A 22,805-nucleotide genomic window follows, 5' to 3' on the forward strand; every position below is an offset into this window, starting at 1 on the left:
CCATGTGCAGAACAGATATGGGGCCGCGGTAAAGGTGAGACCAAAGGTCTGGCTAACTAAAAGCCTCAGGAAGATTTAGGGGTTTTAAGGGCCTTGTCCCACGGCAGCCTCCAAGTTGCCCCAATGACCTGCCCCAGAGAGAAAAGTCAGGGTGGCTTATGGCTAACGGAGTGAGCTCTGAAGACATTCACAGGAAAGCACACACGTCACGCGAGGGGATTATGTGAGCGGAGTGGTAGAAGCACGTCGGCTGGGACTAGAAGCCACTCTGGACAGAAGCAGGCTGAGGGCCTACTCAGGTGCAAACCGGGGCCATTTCTTCCTCATGAGGATAACTCAGAGGGTGGAAGCGAGAGCCCAGAAGGCAGAGCAGAGACCCAGGAGGAAGCTGGGAGCAGAAGTGGGTCCTAATGAAGACACTGGAAACAGGAGCCTCCTTGGACTCAAATAGCCACGGACCAGTAACCGCTGTGTCTCCCACTGCCCCTCCCTTGGGACAGCAGTGTTAGCTGTGGTTCTTGGGTCTCTGTCTGTCCGTTGTTCACTGTGCATGAGGAAGACCGCTGGCTGCTCTCTTCTGTTCGCAGGTCTTCAGATCCACAGGAGATGCTCCTAAGGAGGTCGGACTCTCTTCATCCTCACTTGAAGATGACTGAAGTGGTCAAATTTTAGGGCATTTTGAGCAGCCCGAGTATATTGTGCATGGGATTAATGTCTGGAAATGGTGGAGTAAAAATGGGCTTTGACCCAACCCTTCCCATTGAGAGATGGGTTCTATGTTCCAAAGCTTTGAACATGTGAATGCTTTGATAATGGAGTACAGTGTAGGTGACGCTGTGCCTGATCGGAGCCAGCCTTTAATAGAGCGGTTTCTAAGAGCCCTGAGTTGCCATGTGGGAATTCTAACCGCCCTGCTGGAGACAAGACCCAGGGAGGTCCCGAGACTACGTGAGAGAAGGGCCCAGCTGTGCCCAGTCTTCCAGCCCTCCCAAAGTAACCCAAAGTGCTACCCACCATGTGGGCGAGACTCCCAGAAATCTCCAGACCAGCCCGGAGGCTATAGTTGAATACCACGGAGCAATGCCACGGAGCCACAGTGCCACGTGAAGCAGATGAACCACATGGCCAAGGCTCGCCGGAATTCCTGACTGCTCTGCTTTGTGAGTGGAACAAAATGACTTGTTTCAGTTCACCAGATTTGGGGTAGTTTGTGGCGCAATAGTGGATACCTGGGACAACACACACACACGTACACACACATGCCACATCCTAGTTGAGAGACCTGGACCATTTTAATTAAGGTCTCTGCCTTCAGTATTTTCATCAGTAAAATTGGATGATAGTAACTACTTAGCATGGGTGTTAAAAAATTAAACAAAACAACGTACATATAAAGCAGCCAGCATGTGTCTGGATCATAATCTTCTTCTTTTGTTTCTCCGTCAGATCTCCCTTTTCATTTCCATAGTATTCATGGGCATGTGTTGACTCCGGACACCAGCAGTTTTCCTGATAGACACACACATGCACACTCCCCACGTATATACACATATGTATGGATCAGGATTTAAAATCTTATTTATTTGGGGGTTTATAACCATTTACCACCTCGAAACTGAGTATTCATGGTGGTAAATGTGGTGAGGGTTCCAGTATTTCCAGAAATGGATTGTTTCGTTTTTGGTAGTGGTTTCTAATCGTCCTCTTAGGGTTGTTCCTTAAAAGATTAAAAATAAATCAACCGGATTTTTCACTAACAAACGGAAGCGGCAGGGTAGACCTTTGTTAGTGCAGGAAGTTGCACAGGACTAGATGGGCTGCTTTGCAGACTCAGAAGGCCTCAGATCAAAGGAGAATGGATATACTGGACAGGCTGCAAAGTACCAGCATCCATTTCACTCATTGCAATTATGAAAAATCTTTTAGTGGGGAAAGGCATGCCATAGGAAGTGCCCGCACTTTGACCCTTTGCTTATGTGTCTTCCTTAAGCTACTCATTCCTATTTTTTTCAGTTTATAAATATGGTGGCTTGGTCATTTTCCTGTCTCACAACATAGGGTTCAGTGACTTTGGTCCTGGCATAATTAATTGTGTGACTCCAAGACGGAGACAAGCACACATACGTGAACACAGCTATGCTCGCTGCTTTGTAGAGAAGTTACTGGTTTGGATGAGGTCAAGCATCTGTTTGAAGATGGAGAGAGAGAGAGAAACAAATCTTTGACCCAGAGATTCTGTTAACCAGATTAGCCTCTTGCATTTACCAGGTCTGAGACCATTTTTTTTTTTAAACTCCTTCCTCCTACCCCTCCCCACGGCACCCCTGCCCAACTAGGAATCCTTTCATAGGAGGAGGTGGATAGGGGAAATCTTTCTGTAGTTCTCGGGTTTTCTCTTGTTAGTTACAGGTCTACTTAAAAGAATGAAGGATAGGGGCGCCTGGGTGGCTCAGTGGGTTAAGCCGCTGCCTTCAGCTCAGGTCATGATCTCAGGGTCCTGGGATAGAGCCCCGCATCGGGCTCTCTGCTCAGCAGGGAGCCTGCTTCCTCCTCTCTCTCTGACTGCTTCTCTGCCTGCTTGTGATCTCTCTATCAAATAAATAAATAAAATCTTAAAAAAAAAAATGAATGAAGGATAGCAAACACCTGTCGCGACAGACCTCCCGCCGAGACTGGCCCCCCCTCCACCGCCCCCCCCACCCCGGGGAAGGGTGACAAGGCCAGACGGTACCCAGTGGAGGCGCAGGGAGGGCGGCAGGTCGGATGCCGAGAGGCCGAGTGGCTGGCGGCCAAAGCTCAGGTCACTGGCTTGTAAAATCGGGCCTCTGGCAGCAGGACTTTTCCAACGTTAGGTTCCTGGGAACTTGGAAGGCGGACGCGGGGCAGGGAAGCGGTGGGTGGGGCGGGGAGCGCAGGCGACCTGCCGCCAGTCCCCGGTCAACCTCCGCGAAGGGCGCTGCGGCGCTGGAGGAGGAGGGAAGGGCGTGCTCCGAGGGACGCGAAGCGTCGCCCGGCCGCGCCGGAATCTGGCTGGTGCGGGGCTGTAGGACCTGGAGAGGAAGGCGGTCGGGGCACCCCGCGAGCAGCAGCGCCTATGGGCGGCGCAGACCCGGCTCGGAGCGCCTCTGGCCGCGCCGCTCAAGGCTCGAGCTTCCTGGGTGCGACTCGGCTGCCCGCGCAGGACTAGCAGGCTGGGGGCGCAGGGCTGGGCGGGCGGGGAGCGGAAGCCCCGGGGGCGCGGGGGCTCACGGCCGCCCGCCGCCTGCAGGGGACCCGCGCTGGGTGTCAGCGCCCGGAGGCGCCCAGGCTTCGGGGCGCTGGGCCCAGCCTCCAGGACGCGAGCGCAGGCCTGGGGCTGATTGTGATTGGGTAAGTCTTGATCTGGCAAGGGAAGTGGGATGAACTCTGTCGTGTCATATTTTTGTGCCATGTGTGTGATTCTTTTTTTTCGTGGCTGCAAAGCTGGAATCCATCTGGTCTGTTTCCCCGAATCCATTCATGAAATCTCTCGTCCTGACATCACCTCGCTTTCCCAAGCGAAGCTGCGCCCTTGCACTGAGAAGCATCCGTGGTGTCTGAGATGACAGATTCTCCATCAGTCCCGAGAGCTGCAGTTGCTTCTAGGATGTGCTTGTATTAAGTTAGGGCGGCGCCGAGCGTTTTGTGGGAAGAGGGGCTTCGCGAGAGCCAGTCCACCCAGAAAACCATCCTGTGTTTCAACCCATTCAGAATACAAGTGTTCATTTCAGGCAGTCCTTTTAAGTAGAAATCCAAAATTGTGAAAGCTTCGATCACTGTTTGATACTGAACGTCTACAAGGCAAAGTGGCAGAGGGTTTGTGAGCTATCAAGAGACAAATTTTAAAAAGTAAAACTATATACTAGAGTTATTATCTTGACACTGAGATTGGTACCCAGCCTTCACTTTGATGCACCGACAAATTAGGGCCATATGGTTCCAGGGGTGCCCTTCAGTCCACCCCAAAACCCAAGTCCTGTTTCCAAACGAACAGCCTTAAATGTACCTATTAGCAGTTTTTTAACATCTCTAAAATTTAAGCAGTATAGACAGGAACTCATGTAAAACTTATATGTCATGGGCGCCTGGGTGGCTCAGTGGGTTAAGCCGCTGCCTTCAGCTCAGGTCATGATCTCAGGGTCCTGGGATCGAGTCCCGCATCGGGCTCTCTGCTCAGCAGGGAGCCTGCTTCCCTCTCTCTCTCTCTCTGCCTGCCTCTCTGTCTACGTGTGATCTCTCTCTGTCAAATAAACAAAATCTTTAAAAAAAAAAAAAACTTATATGTCATGTATAATGTAATAAAAGCTTAATAGACTTTCCACCACTTCCAAGTTTGAAGGTTTTTCACACATCCTCTAAATCCTGTACACTTTTTTAGACTGCATCATTTATGTAGGAATTGATAGTTCACAGGGAATTAAAAATGTTCCGTGTTATGCATGAAGTAACAGTACAATGGTTGGAGAGAAATCAAAGATTCCGAGCAAAGAAGAAAAAATAAAAGGCAGATTGAATCCATTCTGTTTTTAGGTAACAACATCAGCAATTTGGGGTCCCTGGGGAGATATTCAGATGGCCTGGGTCCAGGGAGCAGCTCCCTCCTTATCTTCTTGGTGACCTTGGGTAGTCACGGCATTAACAGGTTCAAGTTCCTCTTCAGAATTTTTCTGAACTCTCTGGTCAGATGAACTCTGAAGTTCAAGAAGTTCCTCAGAAATAGGCTTTTGAAGGAGATGAGACAGGAAGAGCGAGGAGAAAAAAAATCGAAGAAATAATAGAGAAGTAGATGGTGGTTGAGGGCATACATTTTACAGTAGTTCCTACCCCTGCACCCTCCCACTCCATCCCTGCATCTTACAGATCTGTCATCAGCTCTTCAAAGTGAGTAGTGATGCCATCTGTGAAAGGATATGGTGTCATATGAAGAGAGGAAGTCGTTCTTTCATTTTGTAAATCATTTTCTTAGGTTGGAAAAACTCCCTCCTCTCCCACCTCCCCCTGCCGCCCCCCCCCCCACAAAAGGTGAATTTTCTGGAGGAAGTGATTATTGTTCATTGGAAACAAAACAAACAGGCATGTGTCTGCTTAGTGAATTTTGTTTTCCAGTCACACAAAAGGCAGAGGAGGTGCCGAAAGCAAGAAACCATTTCATCCAACTAATGAAGTTCTAGAACATAGGTGAGGTTCGGTGAGGTGAGGTCCGGAGCCAATGACAAGAAAGAACTCTTGAGACATCTTGGGTGCAAAATGGCGGTTTATTAAAGCACAGGGACAGGACCCGTGGGCAGAAAGAGCTGCTGCCCCGCTATCCTGAGGCGTGGCTGATTATATACACAGGAGTTGGGTAGGTGAGGACAAAGGGGGTGTTCAGAAGACTGTCAGGATACTGGAGGCCTGGTTATTGTCAAGCCAAGGCTGTTTTTACCTCTAATGAGGCACTAACATGAAGACAGTCGGGAGTTTCCTGGGGGAATGTCACATTCCTCCTACCAAGCGTCCTTGTCAGTGAGCTTTAGGTTTAGAAGAAATTTAACTTTATTTATATTTCCTTTCATCTCAGCCTCCTTCAGTTTAATAGAGGGGAGGGCAGTGTTAGGGCTGTAGGAGCTGAGTTGCTTGTCTCTGGAAGTTATGCTATTGATAAGATAGCTTCTTTGTTGTTAATCACTAGGACTTTTATAAACCAAGGGAGACTCCTGTCTTGCAGGATTGTGATGTCTACAAGTTAACTATTTGTTTTCCTTTTAGGGCAGCCAGGAGTGCCTGAGGGATGTCACACATGTCCCCAAGGTGGGGGTGGGGGTGGGGAGAAGGTGTGTAAGGTGCCAGCTTTTGCTTTGTCCTCAGCCAGCCTTCTTCTCCCTCATCACAACCATTCAGTTGTAAAAGTCATTTTGGCAGATAGCAGTTACCCCAAGAGCTGTGAACTCTGGTCCTTTATAAAGGAGCAACACATTGCCAGAGATGTCTTGAACTGGAAGAGTATGTTTGTGTCTGGTCACAACGTAATCTTTCTGTCGTAAGCATGAATTCACAGGGTAAAAATGTGGTCTTTGTTTGGCTCGCTAATTGAATCTTTACATGTTGATTCTCTCAGCGAACCTGGAGCATCTATAGGTAACAGACATTCCTTTAGGTGCTGCTGATAAAAAAAGATAATCAAGTGTCAGAATCATCCCAATAAAAAGCTGAGGGCCGGAAAGAGATCTATATGATATGAAATGCTGCGGGAGGTTCAAAGAAACAGCTCAGTGTTTTCATCGAGGAGCACATGGTAGGGATAGCAGGTGGCAGGAGAAGCCTGATTGACCCAGTATGGATCACGCAGACACTTTCCACACTTGATCTAAGTGAGGTCTCACAGCAACTGTAGGACAACGTTGACTATATTGTCACTGCTTTACTGATGATGTGTGTAGTGGCTCCAAGAGAGGAGAAGCAACTTGCTTGGAGGGACTAGCCCATCAGGGCCAAAGCAGGATTCTAAGCTACCTTTGTTATTCTTATAAAGATGATTTTTTTTTCTTTTAGATTTTATTTATTTATTTGACAGACAGAGAGAACGCAGGCAGGGGGAGCAGCAGACAGAGGGAGAGGAAGAAACAGACTCCCCGTGAAGCAGGGAGCCTGATGTGGGGCTCCATCCCAGGACCCAGGGATCATGTCCTAGGCCAAAGGCAGGTGCTTCACCGGCTGAGCCACCGAGGTGCCCCACTTACACAGATTATTATGAAGGAATATATTTTATTTTAATTCACCATCCTGGGGTTTAACTCAGGAAGAAGCAGATTAACTCATATGCCTGCATATATTTCTTAATGCTCAAAGCAGCTCTTGTTGATGTAGGTTTTAGCTAAGGTCTCTTTTTTCATCATAAGTGGGGTTGGTTTTTTTTGTTTGTTTATTTAGAGAGTTATTGAGTCACATGGAGATGATAAATAATTAATGGTGTTGAAGCAACTAAACAAGGTCAAAGGTAAAGCAGTTTGTTAGCATAAAAGCTTGTCCTGTATTCTTTTCTCTTAGCACCTTTATCCTCAGAACCGCTTGATTGGACTTAAAATATATATGAGCAATAAGGAGGGAAAAAAAATTCTACAATTCTGTTCTTCTCTCGTACAGGGCATACGCATGGAAGGCAGAGGTCTTGCTAGCCTCTTGTAGTAATGAACTTGTGTTTCAAATTCCTTTGTTGTGGAGTACTATAGGTACATAACTAAGGACAGAATCTATTCCCTGTATTAATATTTTTTAAAACTCCATTTACGTTCTGAAATACAAGTGTTGTAAATTAGGCACCATTTTTTTTTTTAAGATTTTATTTATTTATTTGTCAGAGAGAGAGAGAGAGAGAGAGCGCGAGCACAGGCAGACAGAGTGGCAGGCAGAGACAGAGGGAGAAGCAGGCTCCCCACAGAACAAGGATAGGCACCATTTTAATCAATGACACAGCAAACTTTTTTTTAATGAATTTTACTGTGGTATCCCTCTTAGAAACATTGAAAGTTAACTTTTTTTTTTCCCCAAATCACCACCATATCTTCAGTTAATATAAAATATGAGTTATTTGTGTGGGAAAATATTATTTCTATAAAAGAATACAAGGTGTTTACTGTTAAATGTTAGGAAGCTACTTTGACTAAGAGGGAAGTAAATGTTTTAAGAGGTTCAGTGAGAGGGCATTTTAATGATTAACACTAACTTCCATATACCAGTCAGGCTTACTACTTTATTTAAAGTTTTGAGATTTCTTCTGTGTTAGTTTTCCATTAATTTTCATATTTTAAAACTCTCTGCACATCAGGCTACAAACCAAACAATGGCATCAAATTAAAATGAGTTATTGCTTGTGTGTTTCAGTCATATTTTTGATTCATTCATGGGTTTAGTGATTAAAGAGAATTTAATATATTTTAGAATTAATATGGAATTATTGTTTTTTTTTTCCTGTAAGGCTGGTTGCTTTTGTAATCACAAGGGCACTGGGCACTGGTCAAAGGACAAGTGGGACCTGAAATCCAGCTCATGTTGCATTTGCCTTGGGATGAGGCTGTATCTGCCCAGAGTTTTGGGCAACTTTTAAGAGTCTGGTCCAGTCACAAAAAAGTTGTTGGGTTTGTTTGTTTGTTTTTCCTTTTTACATAAAGGAGCCTGTAAGTTCATGGAAACTTTGTTCTAAGAAAAATAAGAGTAGTAAGGCCCCAGGCCTCAGTTTCTTGAGGCTATGGGGTGTGGGAGGATGTGGGTGTAGGTATGGGCTCGTGCACATGCGAACATGTGTGTTTCGGGGAACATGACGAGAGGAGAGGAGCAACTTTATGCAGAAGGACGTTTTAAAAGTTTTCACAAATAAAAGTATTACATTAGATATTCTTTTCATATTTATTTTATTTTTCAGAAGAGGACTGTCAGAAGGCTCCGGAAAGCAAAGTTTGTCTGTGAAAAACAAAGATCCTTTACCTACACATTTTACAAGCAATGTGCAGAAAGCCATTGCTACATATACCTGGTAAGAATGAGCACGCTGCCTGCTTCAGATTGCAAAATCAAAACATACTCAGAGTGAGTATAGGGAGCAAAATCAGGATTGCATTTCTAAGAGTAAAAAAAAAAGCAGTTTCATTTGTAGTGTAATGAAATCTTACGGCATTAAGTGTTTTAAAATCGGTTTTAAAATCGGCTCAGAGAAGTAAAACCACTTCCAGTTTAATGTCTTCCCAGGAAATGGTCTTTACATGGCTTATGTTTGTCTCTCCAGTGAATCGGGGTCGTCATTCCCATCAAGCGGTAGCGCCACACCTGCAGGCGCTCACAGCTCTTGGTCAGGGTCTGGGACTCGGAGTTCTACCACTGGCTTATCAACTGAGAGGAGCTCCATTTACTCTTGGAGAGATGATGTATGTCTCAACCTGTTTTACATAATTCTGTGATTATAGTTGATAATGAGGAATTGCTTTCTTACTTTTAAATAATCTTTTTACCAATTTTGAACGCATTACCCATTACACACATATGCGTTTATCCCTATGAACGTGTTTACATATCACAACATGGAAAAACTTAAAAATACATATAAGATAAGGAAAAATAAAAATCACTCATAATTGGGCATCTGGGTGGCTCAGTGGGTTAAGCCTCTGCCTTCGGCTCAGGTCATGATCTTAGGGTCCTGGAATCAAGTCCCACATCAGGCTCTCTGCTCAGCAGGGAGCCTGCTTCTCCCTCTCTCTCTGCCTGCCTCTCTGCCTATTTGTGATCTCTCTCTGTCAAATAAATAAATAAAATCTTTAAAAAAATCTCTCATAATTACATAACCCAGAGTCATAGCTGTTGATAATTTTGTTTTTTTCCCCATTTCCCAGCCCCTTCCTCCTAGTATGTTGAATATGATCACATAGATAGGTGTCATATCTGTGACTGGAAATTCAGGACAGACTTTGACAATGAGCAGCTTAAATACAAGAGAAAACATGGAGAAGTAAAAATTGTACAAAGTCACCATAATTAGGAGAATTTCCCCCCAATATTCTAAATCAGATCTCTTACATTCCCCTCTCACCCTGGAAGAAGCTGTTAACTTGAACCCTATTTTTCATTCTCTGTGGGAGTGGGATTCTTAGCTCTGTGGACCTGAGTTTCCAGCTCAGGCTTTCATTGGGCACTCTGCCAACCACAGGCTCCTGCCTCTTTATCCCCTCAAGCACCCCTGAGAATAGGGACCCAACCTTTTGTGAAGGCCGCGTGGTTATGTAAGAACCTCCACTATATTACCTTGGATGCTCTGACTCCTGCACTTTTTTGGTGTGTGTTCTGGTTTCCTTTGCCCTCTTGAAAACGGTTCACCACTTGGAAGGCACCAATGGGCCCACTTCTTCAGGCGGGGGCAGGGGAGGTGTGTGTGTAACAGCGGGGCTTCCCACAGCAGCAGGAGGGACCCTGGAAGGAGTCAGCTCCAAACTACTCAGGCTTTTTCCAACAAGGCGGGACTGGCTCACCTGTGATAAACAACCACCCCCCTCACTCCCCGGTCTGCAGGTAGGAAGAAGGCTGAAGACCATTGCTTCATACCTTCCCGATTCTACAATTCTTTCAGTAGATGTTTTTATGTAATTCTCCAGAGAGATTCTTATGACTTCCATTTATGGAACAACTGAAATGCCTTCAGGCCCTGCAATTGCTTTTCATTTAAAAACTTTTTTTTTTTTTAAGATTTTATTTATTTATTTGTCAGAGAGAGCGAGGGAGAGAGAGCGAGCACAGGCAGACAGAGTGGCAGGCAGAGGCAGAGGGAGAAGCAGGTTCCCTGATGAGCAAGGAGCCCGATGCGGGACTCGATCCCAGGACACTGGGATCATGACCTGAGCCGAAGGCAGCTGCTTAACCAACTGAGCCACCCAGGCGTCCCTCATTTAAAAACTTTTTAACTTACTTTTTTGATAGGTAATAATTGCAAAAAGCATCAAAAGCCAAAAGAGAGGAAATTGAAAGTCAGCCCTTTTCCTCGCCTCAGCCACCCTGTCCCCTCCCCAGAGGCAAATATTAGTTTTTTACCCGATTTGCCTTTTAGAAGAGATCATTCAATTCCTCTGCTGTCTGGGAATCTGGTATAGTATCAATCTGATGGAAGGTGCAAAACAAAAAAGTATTAAGTATCATTCTATGAAAATCAATCCGGTTTGGCCATCTTGGATCAGGTGTATCAAAAATGAGTGTGCATTTTGTTGCTCTGAGTTATGGATTAGATTTTAGGTTCACACAACCCTAAAAGAAAATATAGCCAGGGCTCTTCATTAAAAGAAGGGAAATGGCCCTTCATATAAAAGTCATTTTCCTTGGGACACCTGGGTGGCTCAGTTGGTTAGGTGGCTGCCTTCGGCTCAGGTCATGATCCTGGAGTCCCAGGATCGAGTCCCACAACGGGATCCCTGCTCGGCAGGGAGTCTGCTTCTCCCTCTGACCCTCCCACTTCTCATGCTCTCTCTCTCTCTCTCTCTCAAATAAATAAATAAATAAATCTTGAAAAAATAAAAAATAAAAGTCATTTTCCTTTTCAATGATATCATTATCAGAAGAAAAACGAGCTGGAGTTTTGCAGCTGTGCTTAAGTGTGTCATGCTCAACTATATGAGGGACTTATGTCTGTGTACACGTATACATGTAGATATTGTAGGTATGTGTACATGTGAGTATATAGATGTCTTTCAATATGTGTACCTTTACCTCTATTTATATCTATATAAAATCTCAAATAAGTCTCATAATGCATGTGGTAGAAATGATCTCTATTTAACTGTTAAAGAAGCCAAATCTCAACAGTGGGATGTAATTTCCCAGAAGAGTAAAAATTGGGCCACTGCCCTGTCTGACTGCAAAGTCCACGTTCTTGTTATCATGTCATATTTCTTCTTATATAACGGGCACTTTAAATTCGTAAGTGTTAATGATGATGAAGGCTGTGTTTCTACAACTTTCAGTCTTGTAACAAAATGTGCCATTTCTATTTCAGGAGTTTGACAAAGCCAATGCACAGAAAGTACAGCAGTTATTCTGGGAGGTGGAGGAAATGTTATTTGAAGGGAAAGTAAGCCCTCAGACTCAGAATCTCGTGGCTGAATGCAGTGAGTGGGCAGGAAGATCCCTCCATCTGAGGTAGGAAAGTTCAGAGTAACTCTCTGAAATGGGTTCTGGAACCACTCACTCTTGGCCTCTTTAATACAAACAGTATATTTTGACTGAAAGCAATTGCCCAGTCAAAATATGTATCCAGGTCACATGTCTTTACTAAGAAAGCACAGCCTTTGAAATGGTGTGTGAGGAAATACTGGGACATTCCAGGTACCCAAGTGTGTCTTAACTCATGAGCAGCAAATCTAGCTTATTTTCAAAAAGGCATTACGTATGTAACAAATGCAAGAGTGGTAGAAGCGATCCTTTACCTTCACGTTCACTAGTATGTGATCAAGTTGTCAGTCTTCAGAGCTGAGGACAGTACTCGATCGGGGCCAGAGTTGGAGGAGAAACACAGTAACTATTTGCCAAATGAATGGATAGATGAATCTTCTAACTAATGAAGATTCCTTACGTAGGAAGGATCACTTATTTTTTTAATCCCTCTGGGATTTTATATATATATATATACGTATGTATGTATGTAATTATTTATTTGTTGCTATTATTTTTTTTAATTTATCTTTTTTCAATAGGCTCCATGCCCAGTGAGGAACCCAGTGCAGGGCTTGAACTCATGACCTTGAGACCAACACCTGAGCTGATATCAAGAGTTGGACCTTATCTGATCCAGGCGCCCCAGGATCACTTATTTTTTTCATATCAAAGGTGTAGAACATAGACTTGGTCTGAAGGAGAGCTTTTCCTCTTTCAGTGATTTGGCCAAACCCACTTAGGAGAAGAATCCATCTCCATTATCAGAAGTTCCTCCGTATTGCATCTGGGGAGCATAGATTAGAGCCCTCATACAAATGTAGGTGGATATTCTGGTTACTTCAACTAGGCAACTTAAAAAAAATCTTAACTAATTAGTCTTTAAATCTTTCTATTCAGTCCTTCATAAGCCCCCTGTCTTGAAGAGTTTAATACATCTGCCCGATATTTATTGTGGACACTTACTTTTCTAGGCACGGGGCACTTACCCAAAAGCTAGGAGCTCAGACCTGTTCCTGTCCCTCTTGTCTTATATAGTTAAGATAAAAATGAAGGAGGGGACGGTGGAAAAACAAAAGACTGCGAGGAGGGGTGCCTGCTGGCTTAGTCAGTTAAGGTCTGCCTTCAGCTCAGGTCACAATCCAGGGTCCTGGGATCGAGTCCTGCATCGGGCTCCCTGCTCAGTGGGGAGTCTGATTCTCCCTCTCCCTCTGCTGCTCCCCCCTGCTCATGCTCGCTCGCTCTCTCTCTCTCTCTCTCAAATAAATAAATAAAATGTAAAATTTTAAAACAGGAAAAGACCAAGGAATATATGCCAGGTATATATATTTGTATAGTTTTATTCATTATGTAAATATTAACATAGAGAAGCTTCTGTGCACCCAGCGTTACCCTCGCTATCTGAATCTGATACACGTTATCTCTAAACCACTCATCAGTCCTCCAGGTAACTATTGCTTTATCTCATGTACAAACAACAAACACATGAAATCAGTAGCCGAGAGAGCCTGAGAACTTTGCCTCAGATCTCTTCTTCAGTAGCAAGAACAGCCTCTCCCTCTCCGTCAAACCTGTGTTTTCTCTCTGACACCATTGCGCTTCTCACATTAACAGTCTATTCCGTATCACTTTATACACATGCCTTCAAAATATTGTGTCATCTGACTTCTAATGTTGCAAAGAGTTTTTCCTTTTTCCAACCAAAAATATGAGTAAGTTCCTTTTTTTTTCCTTTTTGTACCTTGCAGGGTATTAGGAAGACAGCTCATCGTGCCAACTGATGAAGGGTTCCAACATTTCCAGGGCAGCGAGCCTAGTGTCATGGTCCACAAACCCTTCTCAGATGCCTGTGGACACAACCACAACAGCAGAGAGTAGGTTCCTATAAGTTACTTTTGAAAGTATTTTTAATTTCATTTTAGTTTTACTTTTTTTTTTTCTCATGTCTATCCTAGCCATGAGCCTTGGTTCCACTGACTCAGAAGCTCAGATTTCAGTGAAGGGCAGGTACAGAGCATTTGTTCCCCAAGGTGCTTCCAATTCTAGATTGATGATGATGGTGATGATGATGGGGAGTGTGTGTGTAATACAGATAACAAGGAAGTTAAGTTCCGAAAGTTTGTTTCAAAGACTGAAAGGTGGGCTAGATGCAAAATGAAAACCTGACCCCTTGTGATCCATCCTAGGCTCCAATACAATAGCGGAAGAAATAAAGCTCTATCCCATTTTCTTTTGCTTAACAACAGATTTTGATAAATCCCTCAATGCCAGACACACATATCTGGGACTGTGCCAAGATATCATCTTATTACAGGAAAGGGATGCAAACTCATAGAGTAACTTAGGAGGCCCTTAAAATTTTTTAATGTTGCCTGTGTTAAAATGTCACTTTGAAGGATATGATTTTATCAAATGTAATAAAAAATGATTTTTTTTTATTTTGGTCTGGGATTCTGTACTTTATTTAAAGACTCATCCAAATCATGCAAGCAATATATTTTGATGTTCACAAAGGATCTGCTTTTCCCCACAGGTTGTGTGTCTCTGGTTCTCAAATACTCCCTGCGGCGTACTCAGCCCTTGCCCTGCCAGGCCCTGATGGCCCAGGGGTTGCTGACCTGAAGGCAGGGTCACCCCTGCAAGAAGAGGTTTATGACGTAGATGGAAAGATTGAAGAATATTTTGCTTTTGACAGAAAAGAAGAGTAAATAGAATTTATTTGACATTGACTTAGTGCAATACTATTAATTTACTTGGAATTTATTTTGATTATATGCTCATTTAGTGTTTAATGATTTTTTAATTGCCCCAAAGATTTTCCATTCTTCTGAGAGTAATACACCCCCAGAAGCTCTTGGATTCCTAGCAAGTTATGTCTATGCTAGATCAGTGCTTCCTTTTTTTTTTCTTTTTTGACAACATGGCAGAGCTAGAAAACAAGAATTGTGTTCACCATGTTGGTGAAAGTGGACAAGGCTCATGGTCACCTTCATTCCCTGAGGAGACTCAGGCTGCTGCCCAGAAGGTCAAAAGTCTAGGAAGGCCCAGTCTCTGCACTAAATACAGAGACTTCAGTTGGTTTTTGATAAAAGCTACAAAAACTGAATAATAAAAAGTTGCCTGTGATCGAAAACGGGTACATCAGAAAGTAACAATGTGCCATTTTATTTTTTTTTAAGATTTTATTTATTTATTTGACAGAGATCACAAGTAGGCAGAGAGGCAGGCAGAGAGAGAGGGGAAAGCAGGCTCCCTGCTGAGCAGAGAGCCCGACGTGGGGCTCGATCCCAGGACCCCGGAATCATGACCCGACCCGAAGGCAGAGGCTTTGACCCACTGAGCCACCCAGGCGCCCCAACAATGTGCCATTTTAAAAAGAAAGTTATGTTTATACAGTATAATATACATGGGTGTGCATATCAGTGAGATAAAGAAGTAAATAGCACTATTTTAACTTTAACCATTGATACTTTTAGTAATTACAGTGGCTTTTGTTCTTAGTGACAATGAACGTCTTGAGCAAAAATCCCCTCACCACCACAGGATGTGGTGGAAACAGGGACTTCCGCCCATTTCTCCTCACGACTGTATCAAAGATGCGGTGGCCGCCGAAGTGTTTGATCACGTCTGGAAAAGTGTGGTAGAGATATTGGAAGAGCTGATTCGAAAAAATTGGGAAGTTACACTCCCAGGTACTTATTTGCAGCATTTAGCCCTAACAAGAAGAAAAAAAAGACTCTTCTTGCTCAGTTTTGTGTGGCCACCCAGCTTGTACCTAGGACATGATCGGGTGAGAAGAGAAGCAGGTTTTCTTCCCTTATTCACAAATGATCTTTAATCCCTTCAAAAAGGACATTATTTTTTGAATTATAAAAATAATATATATGCACTTTGGAATGATGACATAGAAATCCACAAGAAAGAAGGTTAAAGTTACTTTTTAAAAATCTCTAAATTTTAGGATAACTTCTCTAATAATGGGAGTTTGGTTTTTAATTGTTTATGACATCCGTAAAGCAAAACAGAAACATAGGTAATCTAATAATCACTTCATTTAACCTTATAAAATGTTCTCTTAACTACTTGAAATTGAGAAGAAACAAATCCTAGAAATGGCCATGGTAGACGTTATGGCTAATGTCACAGAATCCGTTTGTATGATAGGGTACTCCTCATGTTAATTTAAATATATTCTTTTTCCAACTGAGAGGATTGAGATATGATAAAATAACAAGAATTGTTCTTGCCCCCATGTATAATCCCTAGTTTTCTACCTACCACTGAAATGATAGGCGTGTGTGTGTGAAAAGCCTCATGTCAGCAAATGGCTCTGTTGGGGTCTCTGCTCTCTGCAGGGTTCAGCAGCCATAGCAGACTCATCGTAACTGAAAAACTGAGATTCTCTTTGTGAATTTTAAGTACATATATTCGATAACATGTTTCCTAATAATACTGATTTTTTTTATTTTATTATTTTATTTTATTTTTTTTTTTTTTTGGTGACACAGAAGGAACGAAACAGAAAGAAAAATTGAAAGTAGCTGAGAAGAAATCTCCACTGATACTCATGTCCCGTGTTAACACTGATGCACCGAGTGTCCCCCCAGGCAGAAGCTCTGAAACCCGAAGCGTATCCCTGGCTTCTCACCTCAATCCACCTCAGGTAGAGGCTTGCCGACCAGTATCTCTCTTTCCTTCAGTATCTTTACCTCTGGCCGGTTTTGTCCGAGTGCTATTCTGTTATCGAATATTTGGTTCCATTTGTCAATTAGGCCAAGATTTTAAAAATACTCTTTTCATGGAGTGAGTAGCATCCCCATATTCTGTAATAGAGGATAGACACTTAGATTTGACACTTTTGACCTGCTTGGAGCTGTGGAGCTGTTTCCATATTTTTTAAGAGAAAAAAATGCTTTTCTCAACATTTCTAGCCAATTTGAAGGTTGTAGAATTCTCCGGTCTTCCCACCAAAATGATAAAAAATAAAGTAAGTCAATGAGAATATGTTGGGCTCATCCCACATTTATTGAGTTTATATTTAAAGTGCACTGTATTTGGTATTTTGAGGAGATATATAGCCCCATTCTAGTCAAAGGAAAGGTATAATACAAGTCACAGGCAACACATTTTGTGAGTCATGAGCCGAACAAGGCCTCAGGAGAATCACAGAGAGAATGAATCATCCTGACTAGGGCTCAAATGTTGATCTTTTAGGTTGGAGGTGAACATTGAGCAGAAACATGAAGAAACGAGTAGGTCTTAAATGGGTAGGAAGTCTGCGTGGGTCATTTCAGGAATGGAGAGGGGCACGTTTAGAGAGCAGTGATTGGGTGGAGTGGGGTTAGAGGCGAGAATGCTGGGGTGGTGAGAATAGAATCATATGAATAGGTAAGAGCACCTAACACAGAACCTGTACATGCTAAGCACGCAATACATTTTTCTCAACTTGCTTCCTTAGTCAAAGATCTGGTGGAGGGTGAGGCTGGAAAGGCTGAGCTTGTTCATGGGAGACCTTCAGTAGTGCTAAGGAGCTTAGACTTTATGTATTGCATAGCCCATCTTATGTGGGGGAACAGAGCAATAGGATAAGACAGGATTCCTGGTCTTGAGGTACATGCAGTTTAGCTGGAGGGAGTCAAGCCATGCCAAACACTACGACACACATGCGCACACAGGCAACATGAGGCAGTCAGTAGATCATAGAATGGATGACAGTTTGAGCTGTACGACTGACTACAAGTATAGGGTCTGACCTCACAATTTCTTAGCTCTGTGATCCTGAATCAAACCCTTCATCTCATTATCTATGGGATATGTGAGTCAGGAAGCTGTGAGAAGGAAAGGAAATAAGACATATGGTACAATGTGTAGTGTAGAGAAGGCGCTCAGTAAGCGTTAGCTTTCATCATAACCAGATGTGAATTGTATGTCCTATCCTATCCTATCCTATCCTATCACATATTGTAATTTGATGTCCTTTACCTCATATATGCCATGGGGCTCAGGGGAAAAGCAGCATACCTCCATAAAGTAGAGTGATACATGAACTAAATCCTAAATGATAGGTGGGATTTAGTAAGCCTGAAAGGAGAAGGGAAGATATTCAAGGCAGAGGCAAAAATATGCACCTAACATGGGAGCAAACAGATGCTCTTTGCAAGACTGGAAGAAGACAGAATAGTGTGTGAGGTCCAGGGGGCAGAAGTTTAAAATAGAAATGCCTCATAGGATTGTTTTACTCTGTAGCATAAGGGCTTTATGGTAAACCTTCTTTGCTTCTGCTGTTCCAGATAAACTTTCAGAGCTGCTACCATTTATTGTATTTTTTGGACTTTTTAAACTGCTCAGGCAGGTTCAACAGTGTTTCCCACTTTGCATGTTCAAATATGCAGTATGCATCGTATAAAAATGGGCAGCTGATGACAACATGGGAAAGAACCTTAAGTATTAGGCAATATAAGTAAACCTGAGAAATATGGAAATTTTTAAATCTAAAGGGCTTTCTACAAGTATTTTCTTTTTATAGCTTTGGATGGGTTTTGAAGATTTTTTTATAGCTAATTTGTTGTTTTCATTTGGATCAATGCTAAGAGAAAAAGAATGGACAACAAAGGTGGAAGTAAAAATGAAATATTATTACAGCCTCTTTTGAAATAGTCAAAGTATTCTAGTGGTAATTACAACAGGTCTTACTTTATTCCTTTAACATTTTTTCTAACATTCATCATGGGGGAAATGTGATTGTGGTTGCTACATCTATTCTCCAACTAGAATATGATTCTAGTTTCAGAAATCCCATTTCCCTGAATCTAAATGTTGTTTTCCACCCCAGTTGGCCATATGATGGGACCAGATAGGGAAATCATGATTATTTACCCTCACTTCATGCTTCTACCAGTGTTACCTAATTTAATTCTCATATGAAGTATGTGTCCTTATCCTCAACTTAAAGATTAGGGAATTAAGTCTCCAGGAACAAAGTCATCTTTCCAAGACCACCTAACAGGAAACAGTTAGAACTGGAATTCAAATGTAAGCCTTGGAGATCTGGGGTTTGGGTTTTTTCCAGGCTTCTTTGCGGCTCCCAAGGCAACTACATGGAGCAAGCTATGAAGGCTGGGGTAGGAGAAGAGGTCCAAAGCAACAGCCCAATTAGGAGCTGGGGTAGCCTTTCTTTGCCTCTCCAGATTCTCCCTCTACCTTCCTCCCCCCGTGTCTCCGGACGCTGGTGCATGCAAGCTGTAGGGAGGGCTCCCTTGCCCTGCAGCTTTCAGAGCTCAGAGCAGGGGAGGAGAATGGCGGGACGCTGTTTATTCCTGGCCTCTTGGCCAGGTCACAGCAATTGGTGGCATTTTCCCAACCAGTTACGCTGTCCAGATTCCAGAAACTTCTCCCTCACTTTTGGCCTTCTAGGTCTGTTTGTGGTAATATGTCTCTACTGTTATGTAGTTATATTGCCTGGGGGAATAAAGCCAGTCCTTGTTAATTTCTCTTCCCACATCTTTTTAAAATATCATGCGTGTTACATTTTTTTCCTCAAATTAGCCAGTTGGAGTGTGCCATTTTTTTTCCTGCTAATTCCTGACAGGCACCGGTAATCACAATAGCACTGGGTGCTTATTTTTTAATTTGTACTGTTTTTACTTTTCTCAGATTCATCGCTTCTCCAACAATTTTTATAGTGATTTGAGTGGTGTGATGACAATTCAAGCAAAGCCATTGCAGCAGAGACCTAGAACACAGTACGTATAAGAAATGATTACCTTTCTCTTCTGTAGGCTGGATACCCCTGAGCCCTGAAGACTACAGAGCTTGTGGGATATGGAGCATCCTGGTTAACCCCATATGTGCTAGGTGTGCCTGAGCCCATTAGGGAAGGAGAAAGCCACACGTGAGAATGAAGACACACCATTCTAATATCAACCACAAAATGATCACCGTTAGGCTAGGGCAGATAGATAAGGGGAAGAGAGCTGTGAGTTCTTAACCTCGTGGGCTATACTATAGGATTACAATCAGTGAGAACCTTAGACTTCTTTCCCCCTGTGGAAGATTCTTCATTGAAACAGAAATTGAATTGGAAATGATAGTCTGTCCATTCATTCAACCGATGTTTATTGAGCCAGGTGCTGTTCTAGACGATGCCTGGTCATGGACACAAGTTCTCCTAATGCTGACATCTGAGTAATCAGCTTGACTTCCACCCCGCAGGAATGAGCAAGAGGACAGATTGTTGGGTGCAGGGCCTGGTGCCCTTTCTTTGGTACGGCACCGCCTGGGCCGAACCTCTGATGCTCGAGTGCTCCACACTTCTGAAAGGAAAACACCCGCCTACACGAGGCTGCCTTCTCTTACTGCAGACTCACAGAGGATGAAAACCCCCAATGTGTACAGTGATGAAGTTCTTAGGGGAACAAAACTGTAAGTCCTGTCTCTCTCCTGGTAAACCAGATGTCACAGAGGAGGGAGAGGCTCACCAGTTAGGGCTTATGGACTCAAACGCAGAAGCATCCTCTGTCAGCTTTTATGTGGCCACTTCCTAAGTAGTTTGTGAATTTGGATATTTCCCATGAGCTGTGTTGCAGTAGTTGAGTTGGCTGTATGCTAGAACATAAAGTCAGGTATTGTACCTGCAGCTGTACACACAACCGGGCAGCAAAACGCAGCTGTAATGGTGAAGCCATCTTGAATTGGTATTCAGTGGCCTCACTTGTAAAAGGAATAGTTAGCTAATGTTTTCAAATTACATAATTCATTCTTTCTCATTATGAGGTTCAAAACAATTAATGTGCATAAAATGCTATACTAATAAAAGGGAGGTATGTAACTATTAGTTTTTTGTTTCAAATTTTTATTTAAATTCTAGTTAGTTAACATGTAGTGTGATATTGGTTTCAGAAGTAGCATAACTATTAGTTTTTATCTATCTCTAAGGCTGTGTTTTGCCCCACATGGGGAGTTTCAAAAAAGCTTTTGACCTTAGGTATCAACTTCAGAGCATTGCCTTGTTAGAAAGGAATTTGTCCCCTTGTTTTTTTGCAGAATTACAAAAGAGCACATCAGCTTTCTCAATAATAAGGGTCAGTGTTTATTGGGTGTATCCGGTTACCAGCACCGGCTAAGGGAGTCACATTTATTATCTTATTTATTCCCGGGCACAAATCGTTTGAGTTGGTCCTCATAGTATCCCAGGTCCAAGGTAAGGAGACAGAGCCTGAGAGAAGTTGCATAATTTGCCAAAGATGATCCCACCAGGGAGAGACAGAGCTGGGACTCCCCACAGTGCTGTCCAGCTTTGGAGGCCACACCCTAGGGCCTTAGGGCCACCCGCCTCCCCACTGCAGGGGTGGAAGGCATGAGCAGCCACCAGGACTTAACCAGCAACTGGGTTTTTCAGGATGCATTCCACAATGCCAGGCCATGTTTGGTTTTTTGAAGGGTCACTGTTCCTTTAACTATCTGGAGCTGATAGTTCCAGTGTTATTTGGGATATTCAGGTTGTCCAAGGTTGTTTGCTCTGGCAGTTCTTCCAAGAACTCTCACCTTCTCGTTGTGGCACCTGGGACCCCGACCCCTGCATCCGGTGTCATTAGCACCTCGTGGGCCCTCATCTCCTCCCCCCAGTCCAGCTGGACTCCATCATCAAGCTTTCATCTCAAACCTTTTCTGTTTTCTATTGAGATAAGTCAGATGCCTCCAACTGTCTGTTCCCTTCATGTTCTGCCCTGTCCCTAACTGTAGACCTGTGTTTTCCAACCTTTTTAAAATTTTTTTTTAATATCGCCATACTAAGGAGCCCTTTAAGACTGGTTTTCCTAATTTCTACCCCACTTGTGGAATTTTAATGCCACAAACATACTGTACAGTCTATGTACTGTTCTTTATATCTGTATTTGTTTGTTTGTTTTGTTTTGTTTTTAAAGATTTTATTTATTTGTCAGAGAGAGAGGGAGAGAGAGCGAATGCAGGCAGACAGAATGGCAGGCAGAGGGCAGAGGGAGAAGCAGGCTCCCTGCCGAGCAAGGAGCCCGATGTGGGACTCGATCCCAGGACGCTGGGATCATGACCTGAGCCAAAGGCAGCTGCTTAACCAACTGAGCCACCCAGGCATCCCTATATCTGTGTTTTATGCACAAAAAGAATAAGGGTTATTTTTTGTCCCAACAACAACCCATGTTTGCTCCTTGGGGACAATGTCACCATCTTTGACTCTACATAACTGTATCTTCCCGTTACTTCTCCTCACCCACCTTGACTGGGGGCAGCCTTACCATCTTTCTGAGCCACAAACAGACCAGCTATGCATGTTCTGACTTCCGAGATTTTGTTCATGCTCTGCCTTTCACTTTTATTAAAATAAGTTTTTTAACTATCAAAGTACAAAAAGTTCCCTGTGGAACATTAGAACAATACTAGAAATATGACTAGGTATCAAAGATCCCCTGTATGGCCAACATGTAGAAATATAAAAATGATAACTTGCTAAGTTTACTACCAATTTTGTCTATGGTCATGTTTCTTTTCTTTTCTTTCCCTTGTTTTTTTTCTAATACCACATTATCATACTATTGTGGCACTTTTTCATATGATTTTTTCATTTAATTTTATTCATATTTTCCATGTTGTTAAATATTTCTCAAAGCATGATTTTAATGTCTAGAAAATAACAGGTGGTATGTGATAATCTTTTAAGCATTTCCCGTTATGGAAACTTTTCATTCCTTCTGTATTTTCACTATCATAATGTACAGCAAACATCCTTTTTTAAAAAGATTTGATTTATTTGTCAGAGAGAGTGTACAAAAAGGGGGGAGCAGCAGGCAGAGAAGAAGCAGACTCCGCGCTGAGCAAGGAGCCCAATGTGGGATTCGATCCAAGGAATCCCAGGATGACAACCTGAGTCAAAGGCAGACACTTAGGCAGTGAGTCACCCAGGTGTCCCTGGACATCATTTTATATAAATCCTTTCTTAAGTTTTTATTAAATTCCAGTTAGTGTAATATTAGTTTCAGGTGTACAATATCATTTGATATAAATCTTAAAAAGGAAGACTTTAAATTGTGTCCTGGTGGTATAGACCCAGAAGTAAAGCTACCAGGTCAAAGGTTACAGGTATTTTTAAGACT

The 22,805-nt window shown here is 43.0% G+C and overlaps 1 protein-coding gene across 5 annotated transcripts in view; it reads left to right on the top strand.

Moving 5' to 3' along the window:
• FAM149A (family with sequence similarity 149 member A) overlaps positions 1 to 22,805 on the top strand; it is a 56,819-nt gene that overhangs the window by 25,146 nt on the left and 8,868 nt on the right. For 2 of the 5 annotated variants that reach the window (XM_047715317.1, XM_047715337.1), the window contains 9 exons: positions 8,417 to 8,527; positions 8,777 to 8,915; positions 11,525 to 11,667; positions 13,428 to 13,553; positions 14,213 to 14,383; positions 15,181 to 15,371; positions 16,188 to 16,342; positions 19,333 to 19,421; positions 19,891 to 20,100. In XM_047715317.1, the coding sequence (XP_047571273.1) occupies positions 8,417 to 8,527; positions 8,777 to 8,915; positions 11,525 to 11,667; positions 13,428 to 13,553; positions 14,213 to 14,383; positions 15,181 to 15,371; positions 16,188 to 16,342; positions 19,333 to 19,421; positions 19,891 to 20,100 (1,335 nt within the window). Of the gene's footprint in view, positions 1 to 2,958; positions 3,159 to 3,204; positions 3,370 to 8,416; positions 8,528 to 8,776; positions 8,916 to 11,524; positions 11,668 to 13,427; positions 13,554 to 14,212; positions 14,384 to 15,180; positions 15,372 to 16,187; positions 16,343 to 19,332; positions 19,422 to 19,890; positions 20,101 to 22,805 lie in introns of those variants that run through there. The other 3 variants (XM_047715347.1, XM_047715356.1, XM_047715328.1) reach the window with 3 other exon arrangements.

This window comes from Lutra lutra, chromosome 2 (assembly GCF_902655055.1).
Source record: "Lutra lutra chromosome 2, mLutLut1.2, whole genome shotgun sequence".
Lineage (NCBI taxonomy): Eukaryota > Metazoa > Chordata > Mammalia > Carnivora > Mustelidae > Lutra > Lutra lutra.